This window comes from Osmia bicornis, chromosome 3, assembly GCF_907164935.1.
Source record: "Osmia bicornis bicornis chromosome 3, iOsmBic2.1, whole genome shotgun sequence".
Classification (NCBI taxonomy): Eukaryota; Metazoa; Arthropoda; class Insecta; order Hymenoptera; family Megachilidae; genus Osmia; species Osmia bicornis.
This window is the reverse complement of record NC_060218.1, coordinates 3325047-3350661: the sequence shown is the minus strand read 5'-3', so window position 1 is coordinate 3350661 and position 25615 is coordinate 3325047. Positions and strand designations below refer to the sequence as shown.

General features: G+C 44.2%; 2 protein-coding genes across 2 annotated transcripts in view; one reads left to right on the top strand and one right to left on the bottom strand.

Annotated features, from left to right (window-relative positions):
* LOC114877543 (paired box protein Pax-2-A) overlaps window positions 1-9212 on the bottom strand; it is a 102263-nt gene extending 93051 nt beyond the window's left edge. The window contains exon 1 of the mRNA XM_029190232.2: window positions 8489-9212. The gene's annotated coding sequence lies outside the window, so the exon portion shown is untranslated. The remainder of the gene's footprint in view (window positions 1-8488) is intronic.
* Window positions 9213-24924: 15712 nt separating this feature from the next.
* On the top strand, window positions 24925-25615 carry LOC114878516. Its single transcript, XM_029192429.1, has 2 exons — window positions 24925-25057; window positions 25299-25615. Exons 1-2 carry the CDS (start codon window positions 24925-24927, stop codon window positions 25613-25615), a joined length of 450 nt encoding a protein of 149 aa, XP_029048262.1.

Below are 25615 nucleotides of genomic sequence, written 5' to 3'. Positions count from 1 at the left end.
CGAATTCTCTTTCCAAACCGTGACACAGTATCGAATCGAATCGAATCGTACAGTCACTCGTACTCAAAGTTCCGCGAGTCATTGTTGGGTACCTTTCTTGATCCACCTATCAATTGATCAAACTGTTGCAAGTTGCGCTTCCAATTAGCTCTCCTCGAATCATCGTGAGAATTTGTCTTACCATTCTTTTTCGGGACTTTAATAAGTATATTGGCAATGAAAGAATATAAGTAAATTGCTTTGAATTTTGTATACGGTAATTGAGCGTTGTCCTGAGCTATTTTACGTAGATACATTTTCCCACGAATGTACATAATGAAATCAGAGTATGGGGTTGTTTAATTGTACCGTCCTTACTTGCACTTTCGTTCGGAACGATGCTATAATGTGTTTACGTAGCGACTCGAGTTATTGCTCGAATTACTGTTCGCTCTAGAAAATCGCGGGAAAGTGAGTACTCTAGTCGGTTCAACAATCGAGGTAATGGGAAGGATCGCTCGCTTTTATCGATTGTTTACTCTTACGGTTTACTCTTCCTTTCTTCGAGATATAAGAATTTATTTTAATAGATTGCGAATAGGGACATTGGAATTTCGAAATTTTACAAATTCTAGACTTGAAAATAATAAAAATTCTCTCCTGAAGAAAAGCCTAATGTTGGCAACTTTATTGCGCTGAATAGGGTAACCGCAGAAACGGCTGCAAACTTTTGTTACACATGGTACGTGCGAGCAGCAGGAGGTTATTTGCTAGATAATTCTTGACCCGCCTCCTTGCATGCCGCGCGATACTCGATCGACGTTCGACCGATCGTGTACGTTCGAGAGAGTATACCTGATTCACGTGCCTTGCCAAAGCAACGGCTGCGTTCACCATGCGCGCCTATCCTACGCCCTGCACCTGATACCAGCCACCAACTCGATACATCCAATCCTTGCTTACCTCCACTTTTCCTTAAAGCCGATCATCGTTTCCGCACTTTGCTCTTATCGCACCGTTTCATTCCGAATCGCTAATACTGTTAACCTGATAATTGCGTGCCTGATAAATGCCTCAGCCGACCATTTCCCCTTTGAATTCGAATTCCCATTCTTCTAAGGGATCGAAATGGTTGCGAAGCTTTGCGAATTCAGAGCCTTGAGATTTTTCATCTTCTCGAATTCGGAACTTTGAGAATGAAAAAATGCAGAAATATCTAATTTCCTATTCGTATCGTTTTTCTGATGCATCGAGACTCGTCTCAGTCACGTGCTAAGTCGATCTCTAACGGCCGCGTTCAACGTACCATGCACTTCTGCAATGGTGCATGCACCTGATACCTACGAGTCGCACTTGTTGCACGGCCTACCATTACACACCGCACTAATTCGTACTGTAACCGTTTCCTATGGTGACGCACGTACCGACACGGAAAATATCCGGTCATTTATGGGGGTGAGCCGGTACACCTGCTGTAGCCAGCCTACAAATAGGGGTTTCAAACGATGACGCGCGACCAGGAATGTAAATTGTCACTTCCCGTCCACGAATAATTGCACCCCTTTCCGTGTCGACGTTCCCCTTTCTTTTCTTTCTCCTTTTTTTTTATGGGTGTCAATGAGGAACGAGCGCGTCGGCTGAAATCTGACAAGGGTAATTGAATTCAACCATGCTCGTTACCTGTTCAATTCGAAAGATTAACTTTCCTGGTCAAAATTAAATCTAATTTCAAACTAAACGCAGCAGTATAAAGAAAAATGTGTTCGGAGGAATTAGAAAATGAAATAACAAGAATTTTCACTTTAGAGATTGATCAACGAGCATCAAACCGCTTGGACATTGATTCTACATACATCGTAGAATTCCAACGTAGCAAAGGGAAGCTCGTTCGTTCCCTAAGACAGAAAGGCGTGTACTAAGTGCAGGACCATGTCAGAGGATACCGTGCACAGCCGGTACCTACTGCTTGTTAAGCGTACGTCGCCACACTCTCATGCAGAATACCTGAGCTTTCCCACGGAAATTTCCGGCAATTTTGCGAAACGTTCCGACGCGCGTCTCCGCGCCGTGCCAAGGTCGCATCACGCTACCAGTTGTAACACTTTCTCGAACCGCTTCATGGAATACCTGCTGACTAACAGCAGCCGAAGGTGTTAGGTTCTGGTAGATTTTTCCTCGAGAAGAAAAAAGAATCAAGGAAAGAAGAAATTTGAGAAGTTTTCAAATTCGCGATGCTTAGAATTCTAAGCTTTGCAATATTCGAAGTTTTACGAATTTGGGATTTTACATTTTTTGAAATTTTACAAAATCCACCTGGAAATAAGGACAGGTGATACTTTCTCAGTGGCTCCAACGCGTGGATAGATAGGAACGTATTCATTATCGGCAATTTGAAGAGTACACAACAGAAAGATGATCCAACCTCTCCTAGAATGATTGACACGCTTTTATGATCCTTAATGGACCGCTCGATCCATGCTCGATGCAACGTAAAGCGATCCATGGCGCGCAACAAGGGGCATCCAGCTAAACAGTTTTAAATCGAAACATCAGGAATATATCATGTTTGACGCGCACGCATTCCACGCTGCACCGCGTGATGCATCGCATGCAGAGCTGCGTCGATGCACGCTTCGCTTTTCACCGGGGACATTAATTAGATCGACTAATCTGAAATTAACCAGATTTTTGTCACGCTTCTAACACACCCAGATGATTTTTTATTTATTCGTTTCATTCGCTCAATGACAGTGAAAGTATTAATAATCATCTGAAGATACGTTGAATGGATATCAAAGGCTGATTCGACGTTATTTATCGAGACTGTCTCGATTTTTCTTTCATCTGAAAATTACGATTCGATCGTAGAAATCGGGAGCGGGTATCGGCTAATTTACGAATCCCTAGCGTGCATCGTCGTTCCTAATAATTCAATAAACGACTCGCGGCAATAATTATTCCACTTGTCCGATGCAATCGAGCCTGATTGGAGTTAACTGCTCGGTGTTGTGCGTGTACGTGAATCGTACCGGGACAAGAAAGTGTATAGCCGGCTCCCTGATTGATACAGATGACTACATCCGAGTGATGTCCGAGCCCGCAGAAGGAGGCGCCCGAGAACAGGTTCGCTCATCCCCGTGGAATGGCTGTTGAACGAGGGAAAAACGGTGCCTCGGAACTATTAATGGTACTCATAGGGCTGTCACGACCTCCACTTTGACGGGTATCAAACGTTTCGCGCAAATGGAGTTTAATTTTGACCGTAGCTGTCTCGTCGATGCCACGCCAGAATGATTAGTGGTTTTTCAAACAAGTGAAATGTATGGTGTCGATGTTACATTGATGATACTCATAGAGATATCATGCTTGTTTGATGGGTTTATCCTTTTCTTCACCGATCCCATAGAAATCATTTTTACAGAAAATTGTTTGTGTCGTTATTGCAAACATGCTATTTTAGTCGTATCATTAGTGGTACTTATTGTGATGTTATTATTAACATTATATTCGAATGGAGTTAATTTTGATTGAAGATTTCATAAATAACTCAACTTGTGATTATGAGTGAATGACACTTGAATTTCACTTCGAATATATATCATTAATGATTCTATTTTATTAAACGTTTCCTTTTGACAATATGAAAATTGCGTGGGGTTTACTCGCGACAGGTGGCCTTTTCAAATTGACACTTTTCTTTGCGACTCGCTGGTGTCGCGGCATTATAGATCATGAATCTTTATTACACCGGTTTCGAGTGCTCGCCAACCTAAGTCGCAATTTTTTCCACGCCGGAACTCGTTTTACCCTGAAAACAGTGACCAGTCCGGCTGCGACCGGCCACCTGCGCAGTATGTAAATGCTCGACAACTAATTTCTAATTCGCGAACGAATGGACTGCGAGTAGTACGCTTCCCTCTCTGTCTTTATTATCAGCATCGCCGAGAGCTTAACTTTGTTGCAATTCGATAAGAATCGAGTACTGTTAACGTCGAACAGGGTAATAATTAAACAATCCGTACGGTTGTTGAAAAGATATTGAATATTGGTTACAAATTAACTGTAATAAAATTTCAATAAAATCGCTCTTGATAAGAGTTCGATATGTTCTACTTCCCCCGGTGGTAGAAATAGAATTTTAACGGTACAGGAGTAAAAAGAAGGTATTAATGTAGAATTGATACTGTAAACGAGTTAAGTGAACTTACAAGGATTTAAGTTACTGTAATATGCAAGACATTCTACCTTTCATTTAAATTTTGCCGACATTCGTTCGAAACCTAGATACTTGACTACGGAATGTTAAGAAAGCAATAGACAGCAGTTTGTTTGAAATAGAACAATAAAAGCACTGTTGGAAAATTGAATAGTGACAAGTTTGTAGGAAAATGATGAAGTTCTAGCAATGAACCGACCAGTTGGAGAGCAATAACCACGCGGTGATCCGAATGACCGGCGGGGTGCCATTAAAACCTCATGATTCGTCCATCAAGCAGCATTTATCTCGCTCTCGGAACCGTAAGAACAGTAATTCCGTTGAAAACGCGTGTTCGCTGCCAGAAAAAGCCGTCTGACCAAATAGCGAGCTAGGAATGCATAAGAAATGCCGGACGAGTGGCTGATTAGGCGCGAGTAAAACGAGCGAACTAACGCGAGGAGAAACGATGTCTCTAGGAAGAAACGATCGAAGGTAATTCGATTGAAACGCGATGAAAAAATTAGAAGCTTTGCTTTGAAGACTCTCGGTCACTTCTGTAACGGAGGGATGATGAAGAAGGTACGAAGCATTTTCGTTATGATGGAGCACCAATAAAACTTAACGTGGCTCGCATTAAATTCGCCTGCTGCACTCGCTGCATCGTAGATATCGCAAGTGGCTGGCGAGTACGCGGCCAGATATCTCGGGAGCAGGCTAGCTGGCCGAACGAGCGCATAGTTGAGGAGGTTTGCAAGTGGAATAGATATATAGGTAGGACGTAATCGGGGCCAGGTGTGGCTCGGCCTGATGCTGTAAGCGGGGAACAGATAACGCGAAGCGTTTGTTGGTTCTGTTCAATCGGCAGTCTGTTGCTTTGCTTTTTTCAACAGCTTTTCGAAGAAGATAGTGGAAGAAAGTAAAACCTCTTTACTTTTCAAATCTGGAACTTTTCAAACTTAGCGTAACTACGAATTAAAAGCATTAGAAATTGAAAAGTTAACAAATTTGGAACTTTGCAAAAATTAACGAGTTTTGAAGCTTCGCAAAGACGGAATGGAGAAGAGCAAAGTTTGCAAGGGACCTAAAAAGGGAGGAACGAATGCAAAGGTGCAGTACTGTAGGTACTATCGTGTGTATACTGGCGATGACTATAAATAGATCGGAGCTACCTGTGGAAGCTCTCGGTCCGGTACAGTTGCGAGCTAGGCGGTGCAGCATCGTGCCGGAGTGCACCACATGCGGAGAGCACACGCGGCGAGCGTGGCCGCGGTTAACTGTACAACCGCGCGACTCCGCGCAAACAGCGGGCCGTGGCAGGCCGCAATTAACCAGCGGATGACTCGCCGCTCGGCCGGCTAATAAACGAAATAAGAGGAACACGAGAATGCCAAGCACCCGCGCGCATCCTTGACATGGCCGCGATCAGATCGGCCACCACCTAGACCGCATTCCGATCCTCTCGTGACAACCATCGCACGAGTCGCGCGATCAATGATCCGACTACTTCTTCTAATTCACTTCGAAATATCCCCGATTAACCCTATGATTAAAATTCAATTGATCCACAGTGAATGGTACGTTATAATTTGGTACCATTATTTTATACCGATTTCACAATGCCGGTCACCTGGGTATTCAAGGTGTTAATACACGTAAATATAAATAGAGAATTTAGAATGAAAAATAATCAGCGATATAAGACGCACGGTGTATCCATGAAAGGCAATTTCTCCAGCGTTCTCCAGCACCGTAATCTCATTTTAATCCGAGCATTATTGGAAGCAATAAAAACAATGAAACGGAGCGAAACAGCTCGCCACCGTTCACAGTGTGATTGCTTCTTTAGTCGCATACCAGCAGCCACGGCAATATCACTTTGTTGTCCGTTGAATGAGTCGCAGAAACGGTTTGATAGACGTTGGATTAGATCGGTCCGAAGTTTTCGAGACGGTTTTACCGGCGGGACCGCATTCCATTTGCCGTGCACGACACGTAATAGGTGCGTAATACCACGATCCGCCATTCCGTGTTACTTTTAGCTGTAAGAATTTTCAGGAAGGACTCGTAGGAACCGGCTAACACGGGAACGCCTCGAATCGTTAAAGATGGCCTGTAGTGACAGCGCGAAACACCCTGCCAGCTTGCGAATAACGCGATAAATTTTCCAATAACGATCGTCCGTAGCTCGGGAAATCGAGTGGTCGAACGGCGCCGTAAAGTTTAAACGTTCACTGTATCGGAAGGCGATTGAAAAATCCCGCGATTACGCTCGACCACCTATCAACGGGGACGATCCAACGATCGAGCTTCGCTGACGTTACGCGCTCTTAAATAACCATCTTTCGGTGAATCTTGCTTAGAGATCGAGATACTGCTCGAGTTTTAACATCTTATTAGACCAGCAGACTTTTCCGAGCTGTAAATTCGCCCGCTTAATTGGAATCGACGGATCTTATCGTCCCATCAAATGATCCATCGACTATTTCCCTCCTGAAAACGCCTACTTTATTTAGAAAATAAATACTGTGAATTCCGATGCAGGAAGTGCAAAATGTTGCGAATTCATAACTTTGCAATTTTAATTCTCTGCGGAATCGAAGCTTTGCAAATTTTATGCTTGAAACTTTGAGAACTTTGGAAACTCGAAGCTTCATATATTCAGAGCCTACGTCAATTAACTTTCGTCCTGGTATCATTAAGAATATAATTTATCCTCTACGACTCGTGTATCGTAAATTAATCGAATAACTATTAAATGATACAGTGTATCGACGTTTTTTCCAACAACTCGCCGGTTGACTCTTTTTTTTTTTTTCTTACGCGTTCCGCGGCATTGCTGCATAGTAACGAGCTTAGCGAGGAGAAAAATCATTGTGAAATGCAATTACGCGATCGGGTCACGAGGAAGATAAACAGGTGCGACCCTCGATCGATCGATTACGAGCGGATTTGACGGATTGCACGGTGTCGCGGCTCCGCAACGAGAGGAATTGTATAGTTCGATGCGAAATGACAGTACAAAATTACTCGGATGTCCAGCTGAGATAATGGTCTTGAAGTCAGGCGAACGTTTGCCGTGTGATTGGTTCAAGTTTCCAGCGACTTGCCGCGCACCAGCGTGCTGACGGGCATTATTTATTACGAGCGTTGAACGCTTACGATGCGAGACGAAAAACCGAACGCTCGATAATCCGAAATCCACCGATTCGAAGATTTACCGATCATAAAGAAACTAAGAAAGCTTCTAATACCGAAATTTCGGTGAATCCAATTAGAATCTAACACCACTTTTCAAACATCACACATGCTTTTAATAGGATCAATCATCCATCATAGAATCGATCAACTTAATCGTCCGCCTAATGTCTGTTATCAAATTTAACGGAAGTAAAGGTACATAGAACCCTTCAAACCCTATCGTCTGACAACCCTTGTTCCCTAAACTGTAGACGATTCCTTGGGTCTTTACTTCAACGACGGCCACCTGACGCAACAACTGCCCCGAGATGGCAGTTGTCTCGAAGGGTGGTTGGCAAGGGTGCAATAGGGCAGATGCCCCGTTGGCTCGCGATTAGAAACGTATTTCTTAAAATAACGTAACCCCTCCAAGGAAACGGGCCATTCCTCTGCTGTTCGATCGTTATCGCGATCGATCAGTCAAATTTCCATGCAAAAAGATAAAGCCGGTGTCTCGCAAGGATCTTACGTGTCGCAATAACCGCAGTCGTTCTTCGTGCATGTATATACGTTTATGAATATTCATTTGATAAATCGACGATCGGAGAAGATCGTTAGAGGCGGGAACACGGTGTCTGTAAATTGAATGCGTACTGTGCTGTCGTATCTGGTGGAAACATCCGTGGAAACGATGCGCGGTTCGATTAATTTTCTTTCGCGTAATTTGTTAGAGGAAAATTTACAGTCCCAATATTTCTTTTTCGTAAGTAAAAATGAATACATGAAATTTTTTGAAATTTCCAACATTCTATGAAACAGAAGGATAACATAGGAAAGAACGTTGATGAAATTTCAGTGATATTTAGAGTACTTGTCGTTCGCCAGTCAACATGTGACGGCAGATCTATCATTATTACGTAAGAGAGCAATTGCCCATAATAATTGGTGAATATGAACACAGAGTGTACCCGTTTGCAAGCGTATACTGCGCGTTGCTTCCATGCGAATCGCATTGATTCTTTTATCAAACGGTACAGCTTTTATGGCGAAAAATTGAAATTTTACAAATTGAGCACAAACTGAAATAGACGAAATATTGATTAATTCTAGTAAACGATGATTATTGTAACTTACCCGAATTGAAATCGCTTCGTCGTCGTGGTCGTGTTCGTCGTCTGCCTGTATCCCTCGGTTACCTTCTAACCGAGCGTTGAAGTCTCTGAATATTCACTGAACACTTCACCGTTCGCTCGGCCCGTCGCACCGTTCACAATTGTCTATCATAACCGCACTGATTCTACACAGAACAAGTTCGTCGATTATCCTTATCCCAACAGTTTCTCAACACAATTTCAATCTAAAATTCAATCCTTCCTCCCTTCTTCAACTCGCGACGAAACTCTTCAAACTTCCCGATTTATTTCACCAAGGTAAAACGATTTCTTATTCGATCGAAACCGTCTGTTCGAGCAGCACGGAGATCCTCGAATTCAAAGTCAACCGATCGACACGCGCGTATTCAAAAAATTCGTTCGATAGAAAACCGACGTTTCCCGATCATCGTAACAGATGATTCACCGATGACACCGATCACGTCTCGCAGATGCATCCAATCGAGGGGATGTTCAATCACCGTGGATCAGGTGTTCATTAGGACTGACCGGCTCGTTGGTCACCGTTGCGCGAAACCATCCGGATCGGTGATCCCGGTGATCGCGTGGCTGGACGCGTGTGATGTCCAAGGGGTGGGGGATGGTGGTGGTGTTGGACGGGTGAAAGAGGAAGTCGATGTTCGGACGGGGATGACGATAAAAATCCTCGACGCAACTGATCACGGTTATATCGGCGAACACGCGTGTTGGTGACAAGTGTCCTCCGGTCAAAGGTGCATCCTGAACGATGAAACGAATCCAAGATGATCTCAGGATGATCTGACGCGTCCACGAAGCGTATCGTAACACGAAAATGATCGATTTTCATCAGACGGATTTGCCGGATTTCCCGCGAAGAAAACAGACGGCGGCGGCGTTCAGCAGCGCCCGACTTGCGCGCGACAAGGGGACACGAGGATGAGGTTTGTCGTTTATCCTTTCGGAGGACGAGTCAGCCAACGTGGTAGCACAGCCTGGTCCCGCGCTTACGTCCTACGTCCTACGTCTTCGTGTCTACGTTCGCCGTTCTACCTCGTGGAGCGTGCAGCAGGAGGCGTGCTGTCCCGGACTGGACTAGCCTGGGCCCCTGGAGTAGAGAGGGCCGGTCGCGCTTCACCTCCGCTTCACCAACCTCCCTCCACTTGTTCGCTCTCCTCCTTTATCTTTCTACCTTGCTCTCTTTCTCTTAAACCGACCGCGTACCTTCGCTCGCTCGCGGACAACATCGAGGCTTTACCTGTCTCTCTGACTCCCCTTCTACCGCCACCACGCAACCGGCGATATCAGCGGCCCGAAGAGGGATAGAGACGGATAGACAGATTCATTTTGGTTAAACGAAGAGATTGTTGAAACGTAGAGAGAGAAAGAGAGGGGTAGGAAATAGAAGGGGAGAGGTAACGATGAAAACGACCCCTTCTCTTACCGACTTTCTTCGAGTCCTTTGGTGGACTCGGGTACCAAGACGCCCCCACACGGTGGTGCCGACGTCTGGAGAGAACTGAATCACTTTGGAGTCGGACACGCGGCTACCATCCGTGTTCCTTCTTCCTGGTCCCCGACACGTCCGATGATGTTTGGAAGGCCACGCTTGGCGAACCTTTGGCGAACTTCGATGCCTAGACGCTTCAGGAGTTATCATTGAACGGGGTCATCTGTTTTGGTAATTGAACTTTTGAAATGTCGAAATGCAACCATAATCCGCAACCACTTGAATTTTTAACCCTAAAGTGTGTCAAGTTGGGGGCGATCGCATCGAAGACCGTCGAAAATTCCATGGGCGACTTGGAGGTCCACGCGGAGTTATTCACACCGTCACCGTTATGGGCGGAACCGAGCGGAACCACGCTCGCTGCACAGAACAAAACTTCCCTCTCTGCCCGGTTAAATTGGACTTTGGGCAAAGTTTTATATTCCCGCGTGGCTGCTTATAAATCAACGCGCTCGCCCATCGAGCTTAACGAAGCGCGCGGGCGTGTGAAACGGATCGAACGGAAGGGCATTGAATTTTTGTCGGCATTTCTCCGGACGAAGAGACGCGCAGGATACGAACGATGGCGGAAACGCGATATCCTGACGATATCCTCCTGTTCGAAAGACTTCATTTTTCCTTCACATTTTATTAATTTTTCAACAGCTCTATCAAACGAGAATGTAGACGGTGCTTTTGCGTTATAAAAATTCAAACAATTTGCAAACGTTCACGCCCTGATATTCCCCATTAAACCATCTTATTCGTAATTAACAGTTAACGTATTCGTGGAAACATTGACCTCATTTCCGAACCGAAGGCACGTTCGTTACGCGTAGAATATTAAAGCGTCTCGAACGGCTATTTAACGATGTACCAGATGAAAAGTCGAGCGCACGCATCCTGTCCGGCTGGTTCAACGGTCGCGCCGTAAAAAAGAAGGACTCGCAACACCTCGTACACGACCCGACCAAATAGTTATGCACCCCTTTGGCAAGGCTGCAACAGTTCTAATAGCCGTTCTCCGTCTATCCTACTTGTTTTCATTACACTTGCTGAAACAGCTGTGGCACCTGTTCCTCCCTGGCTGGTGGTGTAAGGTGCAACCTTCCCTTCAATGTCTCGCACAATTCCGTCGCGTTTCCACCCTGTAATATCCGGAATAGATGATTAGTCCCAGGGTTAATGCTACACCTACGCCTTTCCTTTTCCTCGGTTCTTTCATTTCTTTAACAGGAAAAAGCTCCCTAACTGCTTTCAGATAGATATAAATTTAGAGACTAGGTTAATTTTAACGATATTAATATTTTGGAGGCCACCTATAAATTTATTATTATATAATATTAATTTCATAAATTTCCAATTGAAAAATAAATATTTAAAAAATGATATGGAAAGGTTAATGGCTCGTCGTAGCTGGATTAGATTCCTGGTAGATTCGTCACTGACCCCAGATGCCTTATCACCCACTCGTATCTACCAGGATCGCGACAAGAAAGGGCACAGCTACCGGAGTTGTGTACGGAAGAAGGCAACGACTTGATCGTGACGAAAAGGGACGAAAAGGGCCCCGCCCATTGTAGAAGCGAACTCGTTACAAGGCGTCAGGTGCCCAGGACCGTTGACGCGGCCGTTACGTACCATCCCGTAATAATGTATGCCATTAATAAGAACACCGGCGAAGGAGGAACGTGCGTGTCTTCGAAGGAACCCTTCGAGGTCCTACGGGCCATGTGCTCACCTTCGCGAAGGGTGAAGGGCGTTTAACGGCCGAACGTGCAGCGTTCTCGATATCGGCGAACACCAGCTGATCCACATTTCTCCCTACACACCATTCGACCATGTGTTTCCCGCGCTTTTCTTCCCCTCCGGATGTGCTCTTGCTATGATGGTCTAGGAATTGAAGAACTCTAGTGCCTTCCTTTTGTCCGCGTTACTAGGCTGTTGCCTCTGGAAAAAATTCTTTAATCCCGTTAAACATCGAGAATAATTTTTAGAAAGGGAAGGAAAGATCCTTCAGAACCCTGATCGAAAGAAACGCTGAAGGTAATGCATGAAAATTGGTACCTGAGAGGATGAAGGTTCAAGATAAAACCTTCCGTTGAATTAGATAGTTATGGGGGTGTGCCAGGTGTTATTTCGTCCCTGAACCTAGCAATTCTTCTGAAAAATTAAAAAGAGGCGTAGATGAACCACCACGTGCCCGGTGAATGATTATGCTCGAGGCGTTGGGCGTCGCAGGATGCGCGTCAAGAAGTAGAAAATAGAAAATGGAAGAACCGAGTGGAGTGAAAGCAGGCCGTTTGCTGTGAAATAGCAGCCTGCTAACGAGTCGAAGTCACTCGAAAGCGACATTGGTTAATTTCTTGTTGCAAGATAAAAAAGATGGTAGATGGGACCGTTCTAACCAGGGAAGATAGTGTATACACCGTGTTCGCGAGGATGCAATTTGAATTACGCTGAAAGATTAGCAGATATCTTGGCGGGAAAATGATTGCCGGGGCAAACTTCGATGTAATCGTAGGTCAGAAAACGTATCCAGCAGGTGCATGCTTTCTTTCAGCCCCTCCGGACGTAGGATAGCTTGGTGTCTCTGAATGCTGGGTATTCAACCCGCTCCCTTTTTTTCCCTCTCCCTTCAAATGTGAATTTCATTATCGTCTACCGGTGAGATACCCTTATCCCCGCGAATCTGCGACTCCGCTTTATTAATTATACCCGTTTCACGGCATAATTTAGTTAGCTGCCGATAATTGCCGACTGATAGGGGAGGGGAGTATATAAATTTACGCTTTGACGAGCGTACCCTAATTGAGACACCGCGTCAGATATTTTTGCTCGGTAATCTTAAAGGAAAGCGTGGTTGAATTTGAAACGAAGAACGGAATGCCGGTTTCACTGATCGCAGGATTTTCTTTCGACGAGAATTGAATTGATTAGAGTCCATTGCTTTCTTCTTGCGGCTTCTTTGTCAGGAGAAAGTGTCAGAAAAACAATGTTGGCACTGTGTAAGACGTCAATTGCACGTTATTCTTGTTTTCCGACTCGTTAGTTAACCCTCGGCTGGGTGTTTTGCTGATCCAATGTATGATTTAGAATTGAAATTCTTATCATTTTCTAAATTTTATACCATTCATCTGCGCTCGATGGGGTTGTACAATTTACATCGGACAAGAATAACCCAGGTGTTGTTTCATCGCTTCATCCGACGGTACGCTACTTATCGTTTCGACGCCTTCATCGGTATCTTTCGGCACCGGATTACGCAGCCTCTGGCAATATCGCATCTTCATCGTTCAATGTAATGAGAAAATAACACGAAATTACACACCCTGACCGAGCGTGCCCGACCGCTCTCGCACATTTGGTCTCCAATTCAAACCCTGGATGGACATGATGAAAGGGAAGTTGGGAATGAATCTCGCGATCGATTCTATACCATTCAATTGTGCCAATTATTCACGGTTAAACAATGCCAAATTCAATCGTAATTAATTATTAATTAAGCTGATCCACTATAAAGGATTTCGGGAAAGTGACGGTGGATTACTGTGCACTTTTGGAAAAATTACAAAAAATGTAAAGAACACGGTTTTATTCCTGATGAAATGTACGAATGGATACCTTGGCGAAGCATAAATGATTCAGTGAAGAAACGCCTATTTATCCTGGCCAAGGTATCAAACGTGAATATGTTGTTAGCCTCTCAGCAGCCTCTCAACCGATCTACCTCTTCACTGTATCATCCAAACACTCGAGAACTTCTCGCCCAAGGCTACAGTCGCAATGGACACTGATCCTTGATGTTCCACCTGATGACAAGACGCGTGTAACCACCTGCTTCGTGTACCCTTACATCAAATCGTGAAAGGATCTTCGATAAATACGACTGGAGGAAATTTTCTTTGACTTTCATCAGGAATAAAATCTAGGATTTCTAAGATTCAAGGATCTAAGAATCAATTCAAAGTTAAAGAAAGTTTTAAGTCAATTTTATTCAGATACCAAATTAACCAAATATTTAATTACACTTAACACTATTAGAAAATAATGAATTTGTCACACGGCTGCCATTGCACGAAAATCGAAGTTTGGCCTTAGGTCCGCGACCCATTTGGACCGAACGGTGACCGTCGCTGGTTGTTCCTGGTCCGTGGTGGGGTCATTCTAGTATCGTGGTCGTGGAGGTAGCCGGAGGGAGGGGGAAAGAGGGCCCGGAGGGGCCAGAGAGCAGCGTCGGACACGGCCGCGGGTGATTACGTCGCCTGTCGGCGCGGAACTGTCTCCTCCTACCCGCGGCGCCCACCGGGCTCCGATTGGCCAGGCTCCCTGCCGAGGAATCGTACCTTACCTCTCTCTCTCTCTCACTCGCTCTCCTCTCCTCTCCTCTCCTTTCGTCTCTTCTCCTCTTGTCCCATTCGCCGTCTCGCTTTTTCGAATCGTCGTTCCCCCATTTTTTTACAGGGCCCTGCCGTTACTCCCCGACGCGGCCTCTCCCGACGCTGTCCAGCGTTGGCCGACGACGTTCTCTACCTGCGCGCTTTTTCTACTTTTCTTTCTGTTTCGTTCACCTTGGCTCCTTTTCGTCACCAGTCAGCTCGACGTTCGGCTGGCCCGCTACCATGGCCGCCCTTCGCTTCCGCTTACAAATGTTCTTCAAGATGTCTGCTGTTTCAAGATTCATTCTGGAGGATAAAGATGAGGATAATGAGAAGAGACACGTATCATTTACAAAATTAACACACAAGAATTTAAAAATGCTGAATTTAATTCAGTTAAAATGTAGAAAAATCCAGTCTTCATTTAAATATTACAAGAATTCATATGAAATTGCGTGTTCTTATTACAGCACACGCACACACGTCTGATGTATTTATCGGGTCGCGTTGCGGCCGTTTGCACGCGATTCCGCGGAATAGCCAGCCGTATGCAAAAAGAATTTCGCTCCCGTAACGAAGTGAAAATTGCTCGCAACCTTCCTTTTACATACATATAAACGATACGCCACCGTTAGAGCATCACCCTACTTTCGTTTCAGGCGGAAGCACTTAAGAATAGGTCGATGAATTTTTTTCCCCATTTCTTATTGTTTGTTTTTCGTTTTTACCGCTTCGAGTATGACACTTCCTGACAAGGCTGGAAAACGTTTGAAACTTTTTGGCGTTTCGTAACGACAGAATAATGAAACTTCAACGAGGCGCCTTTTTGCTAAAGAAAACGAGAGAATTTGCTTATGATGTGTTCAGGACTTTCACGATGATTCGAACGGTTTCGACAATGTCAATTATCGAGCGTTTTCTCGATCAAGTAACCGTGACACACCTTGCTCATCCAACAGACGGTGGTACGCGATGGAGGTCCGTTTTACCCGAAGCGATTCATCTCGTGGTGATCCAGTCCGAACGACTCTCCCACGAGAACTTTGCGAATTATAGATTCTTTCTAACGGATGATGACCGCGACAAATCTGTGAACAATGATGCAAAACCGACCGGCTATTATTGTACCGAGAAACCGACGTTATTACCGAGTCGAAAGAAAACTACTTAACAATCGTGCAATGCTAAGCTGGCAAGGGAAATTTCTTAGAGAAATGATCCTTCTTAAGAGCAATTTTTGCTTGTGGAAAAAAGGAACAACTTCATTTGAAGATTATTACACCGGATCGCAACATCGATGCCACTTACAAACAGAAATTGAATATTAACACTGTAATCGCACCATCAATTTTAACTCTGTTTAAAATACAAGAAATATGAAAATTGAATACTGAATTAATCTAAGTAGACACTTGGATCCAAATTGGAGATAAGGGGACGAGAGTATTGCAACAAATTTAGATAGCAATCTGTACGATCAAGTGCTGTCGCTTCAACAGTCTCGGACGGACTGATAAAGTTTAGAAGGAACGGGTCGTCGGCACGCTTCTGAGAATACTTGCACCTGGTCGCACCTGTCCGCCGATACGATCGTTGTTGAGCCGTATCAACGATGTTACTCGAAGAAAGCAATATTACCGGATGGAGATGTATTTGTTTAGCAAGATCGACGATATCGTAGCAGAATTCGAAGATTTCGATGCACGGGGCAGGAGATCGAATCGATGAAGTTCCATTGTGTGGAGATCGAGAGCAGATACGCATCGCGAAAGATCGTTCTTTCGTCGCTAACAATGTGGTTACGATCTTCGAATGTTTCTGCTTTTATCATTCTTCGCGATGACTTTAACGATAAACGTTCTATGATACGGGGGTGACTCTTGAATCTTCATATGAATCTTTGCCAGGGTAAACCTGCCTCTTTCTCCCAAAGCTTTCCCAATATTCTAAAATTTTTAAAATTCTGAAATTTCATAATTTCTAAATTAAAAAATTCCCAACTGATCAGGCCCACCCCCGATCGAGCCATCTACTCGTTTCCAAATCAGCTCCTACGTAATCCATTTAAAAGGGAGAGAAAACGATAGGGAGGGTCCGCAGGTGGCGTGAAGAGGTAGAATATCGGTGTTTTCAGTGGCACGTAGCGTCAGCTAAACGATAAAGGCTGAAACGAGGGTGTCGGAGCGATGCAGCCGGTCGCACCTGTCTCACGCCGCGGTTCGTTCGCTTCAACAGCGGAGTCTCTTTAGTTCCGTGGGCATAGGCGCGAGCGCCGGGGGTTGTGATCCCTGGACCATGACGAACAACCAGCTCTCCGCGTACTTCTAGGTAAACGTCATCATGCTCTACCTTGCCGAGGAGAACGATCGATCGCGTGCATTTCATCTTTCTTCTTCCACCAACGTCGAGGAACAATGGAGGCTTACATTCTTCAAGATACAGATGCATATGCAGAAAGTTTCATTAACTTTCGTTAAGTTTCTTCCAAAGTTCCAGGAAAATAAGAAACCCAGGTAGATTATCTTTTCTCAGCGATTACTCATTAAGCTCTCTATTTCAGCGTGAAATTGTCTGAAAATCCCACGGTATGGCTGTCTGTTCAGGCATAAAACAATTTTGAGTTGGCCAACAATTAAAGGTACTCCCTCTGTTACGAACAAATTTTTGTTTTCGACAGATCTCGTCGAGTTTCGTTATTGTTACTCGATCTGTTAATGTCTTTGTACATTAAACCGAAGTATTATCATTTTCAAGAAAGATACATTTCACGCACATTCACCGAAAAATACACGAAAAATTGAGCGGAAACGTAAGCCGTGAAGCGTAACACCGGGCAATCTTTTACGTGGACCACTTGTTGCGACGATAAGAAAAGAAACCATGAAGTTCGCGAAGGGAGCACAGAGGCCGTGTTTCTGCCAGCAGACCGTTCAATCACGCTGGCCAATCACTGTTGTCACGGCCGAAAACGCGATTCCTTTGATCGTCGCTTTAATTATCCGCCACCGATTCACTACACCGGTTTTTGTCCCCGCTTTTAAAGGGGAAAACAGAAGCGAAATCCATAGTCGACACCGCGATCGATTACCGGCTTGAAACACCTGTTAAACCGGCCACGGATCTCGCCACTGTCATTAAAACGATCTACAAAGATTCGCTACCGTTACAAGCACAGAAAACGATCGAAAGAAACAGTTTACAAAATCGTATTTTTCTCTACCCCGCGAAATTGCGACAAACTGTGACGTGTAACACAGCCTTTTAATTTTCTTTCAATTTTATTGAGATACGATTCGATGACAGGTTAATTAAAGGGAAGAAAATTGCGCTCCTTTCGTTCATTCAACACTTTTGCCACTGTATACGTCGTTAGCTCTTTAACGACAAGAATATAACTTGGCCCGAGGAGGAAGTTCGGTTAATTAAAAGACCATCAGATGTAAAAAAAAAAGAAAAATGGAAGAAGAAGTAATCATTCGCGTAGTTAAGTTTCAATGGATCATTCACACTATCACGATGAACGTTTTTCCTTCCACGAGTCTGGATCACGTATCACCGCAACAAGATGAAGGCTGAGCATCCCGGTCGCGCTCGCGCGTTCATTCAACGCGTTTCTTCTCTTATGAATGAGCTCGGCGATCTGTCATTAGCATAGTCACGATCCACGGCGACATCGCGCGTCCTCTCGTACCGTTATTCTCGTTGCCTTGCCACCGGCTAAATCGTTTCCCGATGTAAATTACACCCGCTGTAAATTGCATAATCATCTTTAACGGGTCGCGTTCGATCGTATGAAAACGTTACCTTCCAGACACGTAACATCGTCTGGCAAAAAAGGATCCTCGCGAAAATTGCTCGTGAAAACACCGCCTTCGATTCCTTCTTTCTCTGCCCTTTCGATGATTCTCTGATATAGGTAGAATGATTGTGAATCGAAGTTCTTATTTGTAAAATTTATGGGAAGGTGCATTGGACCCGAATGAAAAATTTTTGGCTTGAAGTCGACCCCGTTCAATCTTCGGGAAGCAGTCATAATGCATCGGTAAATCAGCTCGAACAGATTCGAAAAGGAATAATAAAAGTGCAAGAGGGTGCTGATCGAATCACGAAGAGGCCGAAAACGATTTCAGGTGTTGGGCCATTGGTCGAACAACCCTGGCCGGCATATTATCCGGCAGGCTACTATGAACAGTTCGGTATTAGCATTCCCGCCGGGTGTATTATTTACACGTATAGACGAGACAGGGTTGCGGTCGTGGCTGTAACACCAATAATCGCCACCGGTCTCAGACTCGGGTTAGATTAAATTGGGACAGGTAGCAGGCGAGATGAAGCGAAGAGTATCGAAGTCACGTGCGGCCTCCGCGCGACCGGAAACATGGTATAAAGGCAAGCCGGGATCGTAAAGGGCCGACAGCCCTCTTTTTCCTGCCTCTCAAACGATGCTGCTTCTCTGTAGCGATTGTAGATCGCTTCAGAGAGAAAACAAGACCGTCGCACGACATTGATTTCTTTGCCCTTTTAATCGTTTGAGTGATTAATTAGAAGGAGGTTAAATTAGGTACCGACTAAATTTGAAAGCTAATTATCGTTTTAATTTCCTCTGTAAATGAACTTGTTCGATTGAAATTGATTCGCTCTCGATCCCTGGGAATTGTATGCATCGCACGGTGGTTCGTCAATTTTTTTTCCAAGGTGTTTCACTGGTATGCGTTCACCAGCATCCTAGGATCGGTTTTGCCGATCGTGGAGATGGTCGCGTCGAGCGGAATGCACGCAAGAAAGTGGCGAGATGAAAGGCGAGGACGCCCGATTCCGATGGCCACAGGAAGAAGCCTGGCCACGGGATTACGTGGACGTTGAGACGATACCGATGTTCCTCGAGCGGTGAAAAAGATTCACCGAATTCCAAAGAAATCCATCGGCGTACCTTCTTACGGAAGACGTCGCGTTGTAAGCAAATACTACGAAACGTTTTTCCACCACCGCTTCCTGTCTTGTTTTCAACCAATTCCGTGACAATTCGATGCTCAATGTTCTGTACCACGGAAACAGGGTACTTTACGAAATTATTCACCGGTACGATGCTTCGCGAATTCAATTTTCAACGAACAGAAACATCTATTACGACATTTACAACGCTGTTACTTTCGTTTTCATTCTCTTCTCGATTTCGTTAGCTCACGAACAGTTCGATCAGCAACCTTCCCGCTTTCTACTTTTCATACTTCCCTTTCGCTTCGTGCCTCCCTTTTATCTCTGTTTCAATAGATTTTTACGAGGAATGAGATTCTTAAAGGTGCACGAGCTCGATGTGACACGAACCCCGTCCCGCAACAAGCAAATCTGTGTCAAGTCGAAGCTCAGCATCGATACAAGCCGATAGTTCAGCTCTGATTCGCATTGACTCTCGTTGCAACGGGCCAGCAGGAGGCTGCGATATACTTTCTCTTAATTTATGATACAAAGAACAGTGATAAGGGCTCTGTGCCGTGGCTATGAATGTGACGCGACACATTTCACGCGTCCAAAGTAAAAGTCTGATTACCATTGATAGGAGGCATTTTGCAATCACGGCCTAATCCAATTTAATAGTTATCTAATACTTCTCCGACTACTATTTACACTTGGAAATATATATTATCTATTTTCTATTCCATTCAGCTCGTAATCTCCAGAAAACAAAAAGTAAGGAAAATTAAAAAAAAATTGAAATTTAGAATTTGAAAAGTAGAATCAAAATTGTTTAAAAAGAGGCTAATTCTTGTTATATTTAAAAGATATTTTTTTCGTTTGTTTTAGCAGCTTGATTTAGTCGTTAGGAATGGATCGAACGTTCCTGCGCCGGAGGATAATGACACGAGCGGTGTCTGCATAACGAGATGGAAAACGGCGGCAGTAAAGTAGCGGCGACAAGCGTTAAGGTATCGTAAAAGCGATAATTCAGCTGGTTTATCAAGCGCGGCGGAACACGGTCGCGAGCTGTCTTTACGACTGATCGATATTAATACCTATTGTTAAAAACGTAACAGCGATACCGATCGACGAGCCCGAACACAAATTGCCGGGACACGCGGGGCGTTCCCGCGTTTGAATTCGAATTAATATAGCGGTTATGGTCGACCCGTTGGTTCAATGGTTTCGCGAACGAACCTTGTTCTTTGTCGACGTCTCTTTCGTTCGTGGTTCACCAGATTATCTCGATGACTTTACGAATGTCTTTTCGAGCCCCGGTTACGAACCGATCTCGCGGTTCGATTACCGGTAACTCGATTATAATCATCGCCATGGTGGATTTCTCAGCTGAAATATTTTATTATTTTTTAAAACTTTTAATTGTGGTGAAACAATTGATCGATAATACCATGGTTGACATAAGGGGTGAAAAGTTTCTTCTTCGATCTAGAAAATGAAAATGCTAACACTTATAAAGTATCCTAAAAATGTGATCAGAAATAAGAAATCCAAAAAGCCACCCTTAATTTCCTCCACCTTCTCTCCAAGCCGGTATTTCTCCGTTGATACGCAGCAGGGTATAATAACTCGACGTCCGCCCTCTCTGATCTATAGCAGTGAAAGCTAGGTGTGGAATAAGAGGCGTGACAAATCGTAGAATCAGGTCGATCAATGTACGAGCTGCGTAAGTTGCGTGGAGTACACCAGTCTCGAAAATTGCAGTGTCGTTACACGATTGTACACACCCGTATCTTGTCCCTCTTCTCCTTGTAAATCTCGCATACTAACACGTACCCTGTCAGTGATTAATCCTCGTACACACGCCCATAATTCGCCCCTGAATTAGCTCGTAAACGGGCCGGCTAGGCGGATTAAATAAGAGCTTTCCGATACGGCTTCTGGTCTTATCTGCGATACGATTCCGTGTTATTAGCCCTGACATAAATTGATTTATTCGCGTCCTCGCACCGACTGGTTTCACGATTCTATTTTTTCTTACCTCCGCGATTTTCCGTCCGTTTTTTCTCAATCATTGCGGTTTCTTTTATTACAACGACAAGGAAGTCGACGCGAATTCAAGCTTATGATTATTTTCAATTTTCTGATGACACGAACGTTGGAATGATTTAGATGTTTTTGAGTAAGTTTCAAAATTTTCAAATATCCTGGAAAATTGATAGAACGATAAAAAGATTCTTAAGTATCATCTTCATCGAAGGTGTCCATAACAAATGACAAAGTTACGTAAATTTGCTTAATACGATAGCTGCACCTTCCGTGGCCATTCTTCATCTCTCGCAGAAGTCCAGTCAAACCAGTGTAACACGAAGAACGAAGGCAAAAAGCACGGCCATTGTTAGTAGTTCCTGTTACAGGCTACCAGTACAATACCATTGCACGCTTCCTTTACAACCGTGAAAAATAATCCGGCTTTGTCTATGATGTGCGCCACAATACGCCACTCGTGCAAGCTATCGCCTGGTCCCGCTTCAAATGTGTTTTCAGGGTAAACTCGCGTTCCTATGCCTCTACGATCCGACAAATGATACTTTTATTTTCAATTATTTGCGTCCAATCTATAATTATTAAATTTTGAAATTTTCTATATTTAGGATTCAGAATGAAATAGGATGTTTTATTTTGAAAAATTGATTTATAGGCCACAGTTGTTTCGAATATCGTCAGTGGAAACTTTGCAAATTTCACTGTAGTAAAATTTTAATTTAGCAAAGTGCAATGTGTAACAAAGTGTAATTACAGGACGAGTATTTCGGCACGTAATTTGATTTCGCAAATGAGCCGTCCACCGCTTAATATTCATAATTCCCGCACGTTGGATAACCGGTTATACAATATATATTGCACAACAATATAGCCATATAGAGAAAGAGAGAATTCAGAAGTGAAAGGTAGATGTTAGAAGCAAGAGCGAACTCGTGGCCCTACCAGAAAACAGAGGATTTTGCTGAGTTAATTCGAACTAGTGGGACAGGAAGACGAAATTCGGCATGGGTTTCGACGGTTCTGCTTAATGGACACAAAAAACTCAGGAGTCCTGTGTTACTAAAAAGAACAAACCGTGAAATTCATAAAATCATTTCGATGTTGCCCACCTACACTGCTACCCGTAAGTACTTGGACACTTGCTAGGACCTGACACGAAACTTCCCCAAACGAACTAACTCTAATTAATTCCAAACATTTTGTAAGTAAATTCATAATTATGAACGATAGTGTATACATATAGCTTCGTGATTTCATAAACGAACTATAAGTTATCGCAATCCCCTTTCACATTTCATAGTTAACGATTTAATTAATCGAAGCCCGTTTGTTAATTGCACAGGTACGAAATTGTAAGCGCGCATCGTAAACGATAGGAAAATTTGAATATCGATTTCCAAGTAATTTGACGGTGGGTTAATATCAGAGGAGATCATGCTAGAGAAAATGATTTTCAAAGGCAGGTGTAGGAAACCGTAGAATTAAGTCCGCAGATCAATTTGTCGCCTGATTTCTCTTTGCAGAGCTGAGTCACCGGCCTTTTTGCTCGCTTCACGGTGAATCGAAAGCAGGTGGGATTTCTTAGATGTAGAAATCTCTGTGCTGTCGCAAAACCAACGATCAATCGAACGGATTCTCGTTTGATCGATGTTCGCCAGCCGATTCGAGGCGTCGTTAGATTTCATTAAATCCTTAGCTTAATCTTTAGCTTCGCATTAAAATCGTTAATTATTTTAAGATAAAACGGTGGGTCCTTCGAATCCGTAGCAGCAAGTGGCCTCAAAAGACAACGGGTTCCCGGTACCACTTCCGGGACCCACGTCACGTTTCACCCAACGAGCTCTGCCGAAAAGTACGCCGATGTAAAAAAGAATAAGAAGAAGACAGTAAGAGAAAACAGTAAGAATGAAAGAGAATGAGAAAATCAGCGCACGGGTACCATGGACGGCACGGGGTCAAGCTGGCCCGCAGGGAAGAATGGCAACGTTTAAAGGGGCTTAAAGTCATCGGGGACGTAATCGGCCCTGTCGATCTTCGGTGGCCCTCTCGTGGTGCCATAATCCCGAGCAAAGGAACCATCGGTTCTCCTCCATTCAACGGCTGCTCAACCAGTTGGCATTGATCATTGTGTCTCAGAAGAGATCGGCTCATAATAGGCCACGTCGTTTCCATCGTTGCTCGGTGCTGATACGAGAATAAAGACTCTCGATCGAGAAGAGACTCGATTTTTCTCTCTTCATTGTGTCCTCGAGGAACGTGTCCAAGGATCGTGCCGGTTATGGCACGCACCGACTATCGAAAGCGCGTCTCCGCGTCGACTTGCAACCAGGGACCAGGGTTTGCCCCTGATAAGATCGTGATCGATCGTACGCGAGATCGATGAATTCGTCGGCGGAATATTTCGGCGTCGAATTTTAGGACGACGTGGACGAGATTTCGTTTTAAATCCAAAGCGTACGCTTTTAGATCTTCGATCTCGCCGCGTGATTTTTCAAATAAATTTCAACCGTCTTGCGTGTACGATCAGCCAGACGTAGAAGTCTGGCGAATGTGGGATGAATGAAAATACGGGTACTTGAGTAAGCTTAAATTACATTTCATTCATGCAGGAAAAGCAGACACGCGGGAGTCGGCCTTCCGGCTCGCGTTGCGCACGTAGAAACGGCAGAGCTTCTGCGTAATAATAGTCGGCCTATAATGTGTATTATCCAGACATCCTCCTTTTGCGTGCAGCTTTTCCTAGCCACAGACGATCGTTCGATTGCGACAGCCATGATAATCGCGACGATGTTTCGCGTTTTCTCAACCGTTTGCGATTTCAAGCATTCGATGGAAAGTTCACGGAGAGTTGAAATTTATATTTCTACCAACCGGGTATATTCTGTTTTCTTGGCACCGTTTAACTTGGATTTCATAGAAGTGTTGGTATAATTGTTTGACCGGTGAAAGTGGACATCCTTTGCGAAACACGAATTCTGGAAAGCACTGCTGGCTTTAATCGCGAGTCATCGAGCCGCCGCGCCGCGTCGTTTCAATGGGGGAGTATGGTGTACAGGGGACAGGAAGGGGGTAAAAATCGGTGAAGAGGAATCATGGCTGGATGCACTCCCTCCCTATGTTCACGCAGTTTTACCGCCGAGCCACTGCTTCTACGTTTTTCGAGGGGAACCGACGACCTGTTGAGCCCACAGGAATCGTTCACGATTCGTTTCGAATACTTTGAAAATATCGTCGCTATCAAAATTCCAAGGTCTTTCGAGATTTCTATGTTTATTTCATTTTAAGTAATCATCAAAGAATTTCTCGTTTAATAACGTTTCTATGCACTTTCACCCGAATCTTTCCCAACAGAAACTCGTCGACTCCGCGATTCGCAACGTGAAAATCAAAGTAACCCGCAGAAACAATATGCTTTCCAGCGACGCGTCACGCTGCTCCACTTTCCCTTCTGTCTTTCCCTTTTTTTAATGACACTCATCGGGATCGTCGGTAATGATCGGTCCGAAACGACAAATTATATTTTGCATAATGTTCTCCTCGGTGTACAGAGGGGCGACAAGTGGCGTATAAAAAGAGAAAATCGAACGACTCGCGACCGATAGTTTCAATCCAATGGGACATCCGAGGGTGACGAAAGTCGCGACGATCGCGATCGTCCTCCTAGCTTGCTACTTTTCCAAATCCCATGGGATTTTCCATGGAAACGATCGAGGGAAGTCGATCGAGAGGAGGCCACGAACGGCAGGTGAACAAACTTTTTTTCTAGAAAATCATTGGAATTTAATTTCTGCGGAAAATGAGATTCATTTTTTATATCAATAACATGCGACGTGGTCTATTTTTGTCTTATTTCAAAGTATAATTTAAATTTATAATAAAAGATCTTAAATTGAAACGAGATATCCACACCTGTCAAATTTTGGAAAGGGAACTTAAGATAAAGGAGAATCGAATGGTTTGTAAATTCGGTAAGCCGGTGTTTCCAGGTATAGCCGACGAGTCCATCAGTAGAATTTTCCGAATTATCTCGACCGGGGCGTCGAATGAAAAGGATGACGAACAGCTGGTGAAGCTCGTCAAAGAAGAAATCGTACGAACGGCTCAGAGCATCAAAATGCCATCAGGATCCATCGAAGCCGCCGCTAGAAGAGCTCAGAAATTAGTCATCGAATTAACTGCGGCTTATACCACCGCCATTTACAAATCAAAATCCACCGAGGAGGCCAGATTTAATTTCATGCGTTTCCAAAACTCTGTGCAACAGATCGTTGATTTTATTAAGAGCGGACAGTTTGTTGTGTAA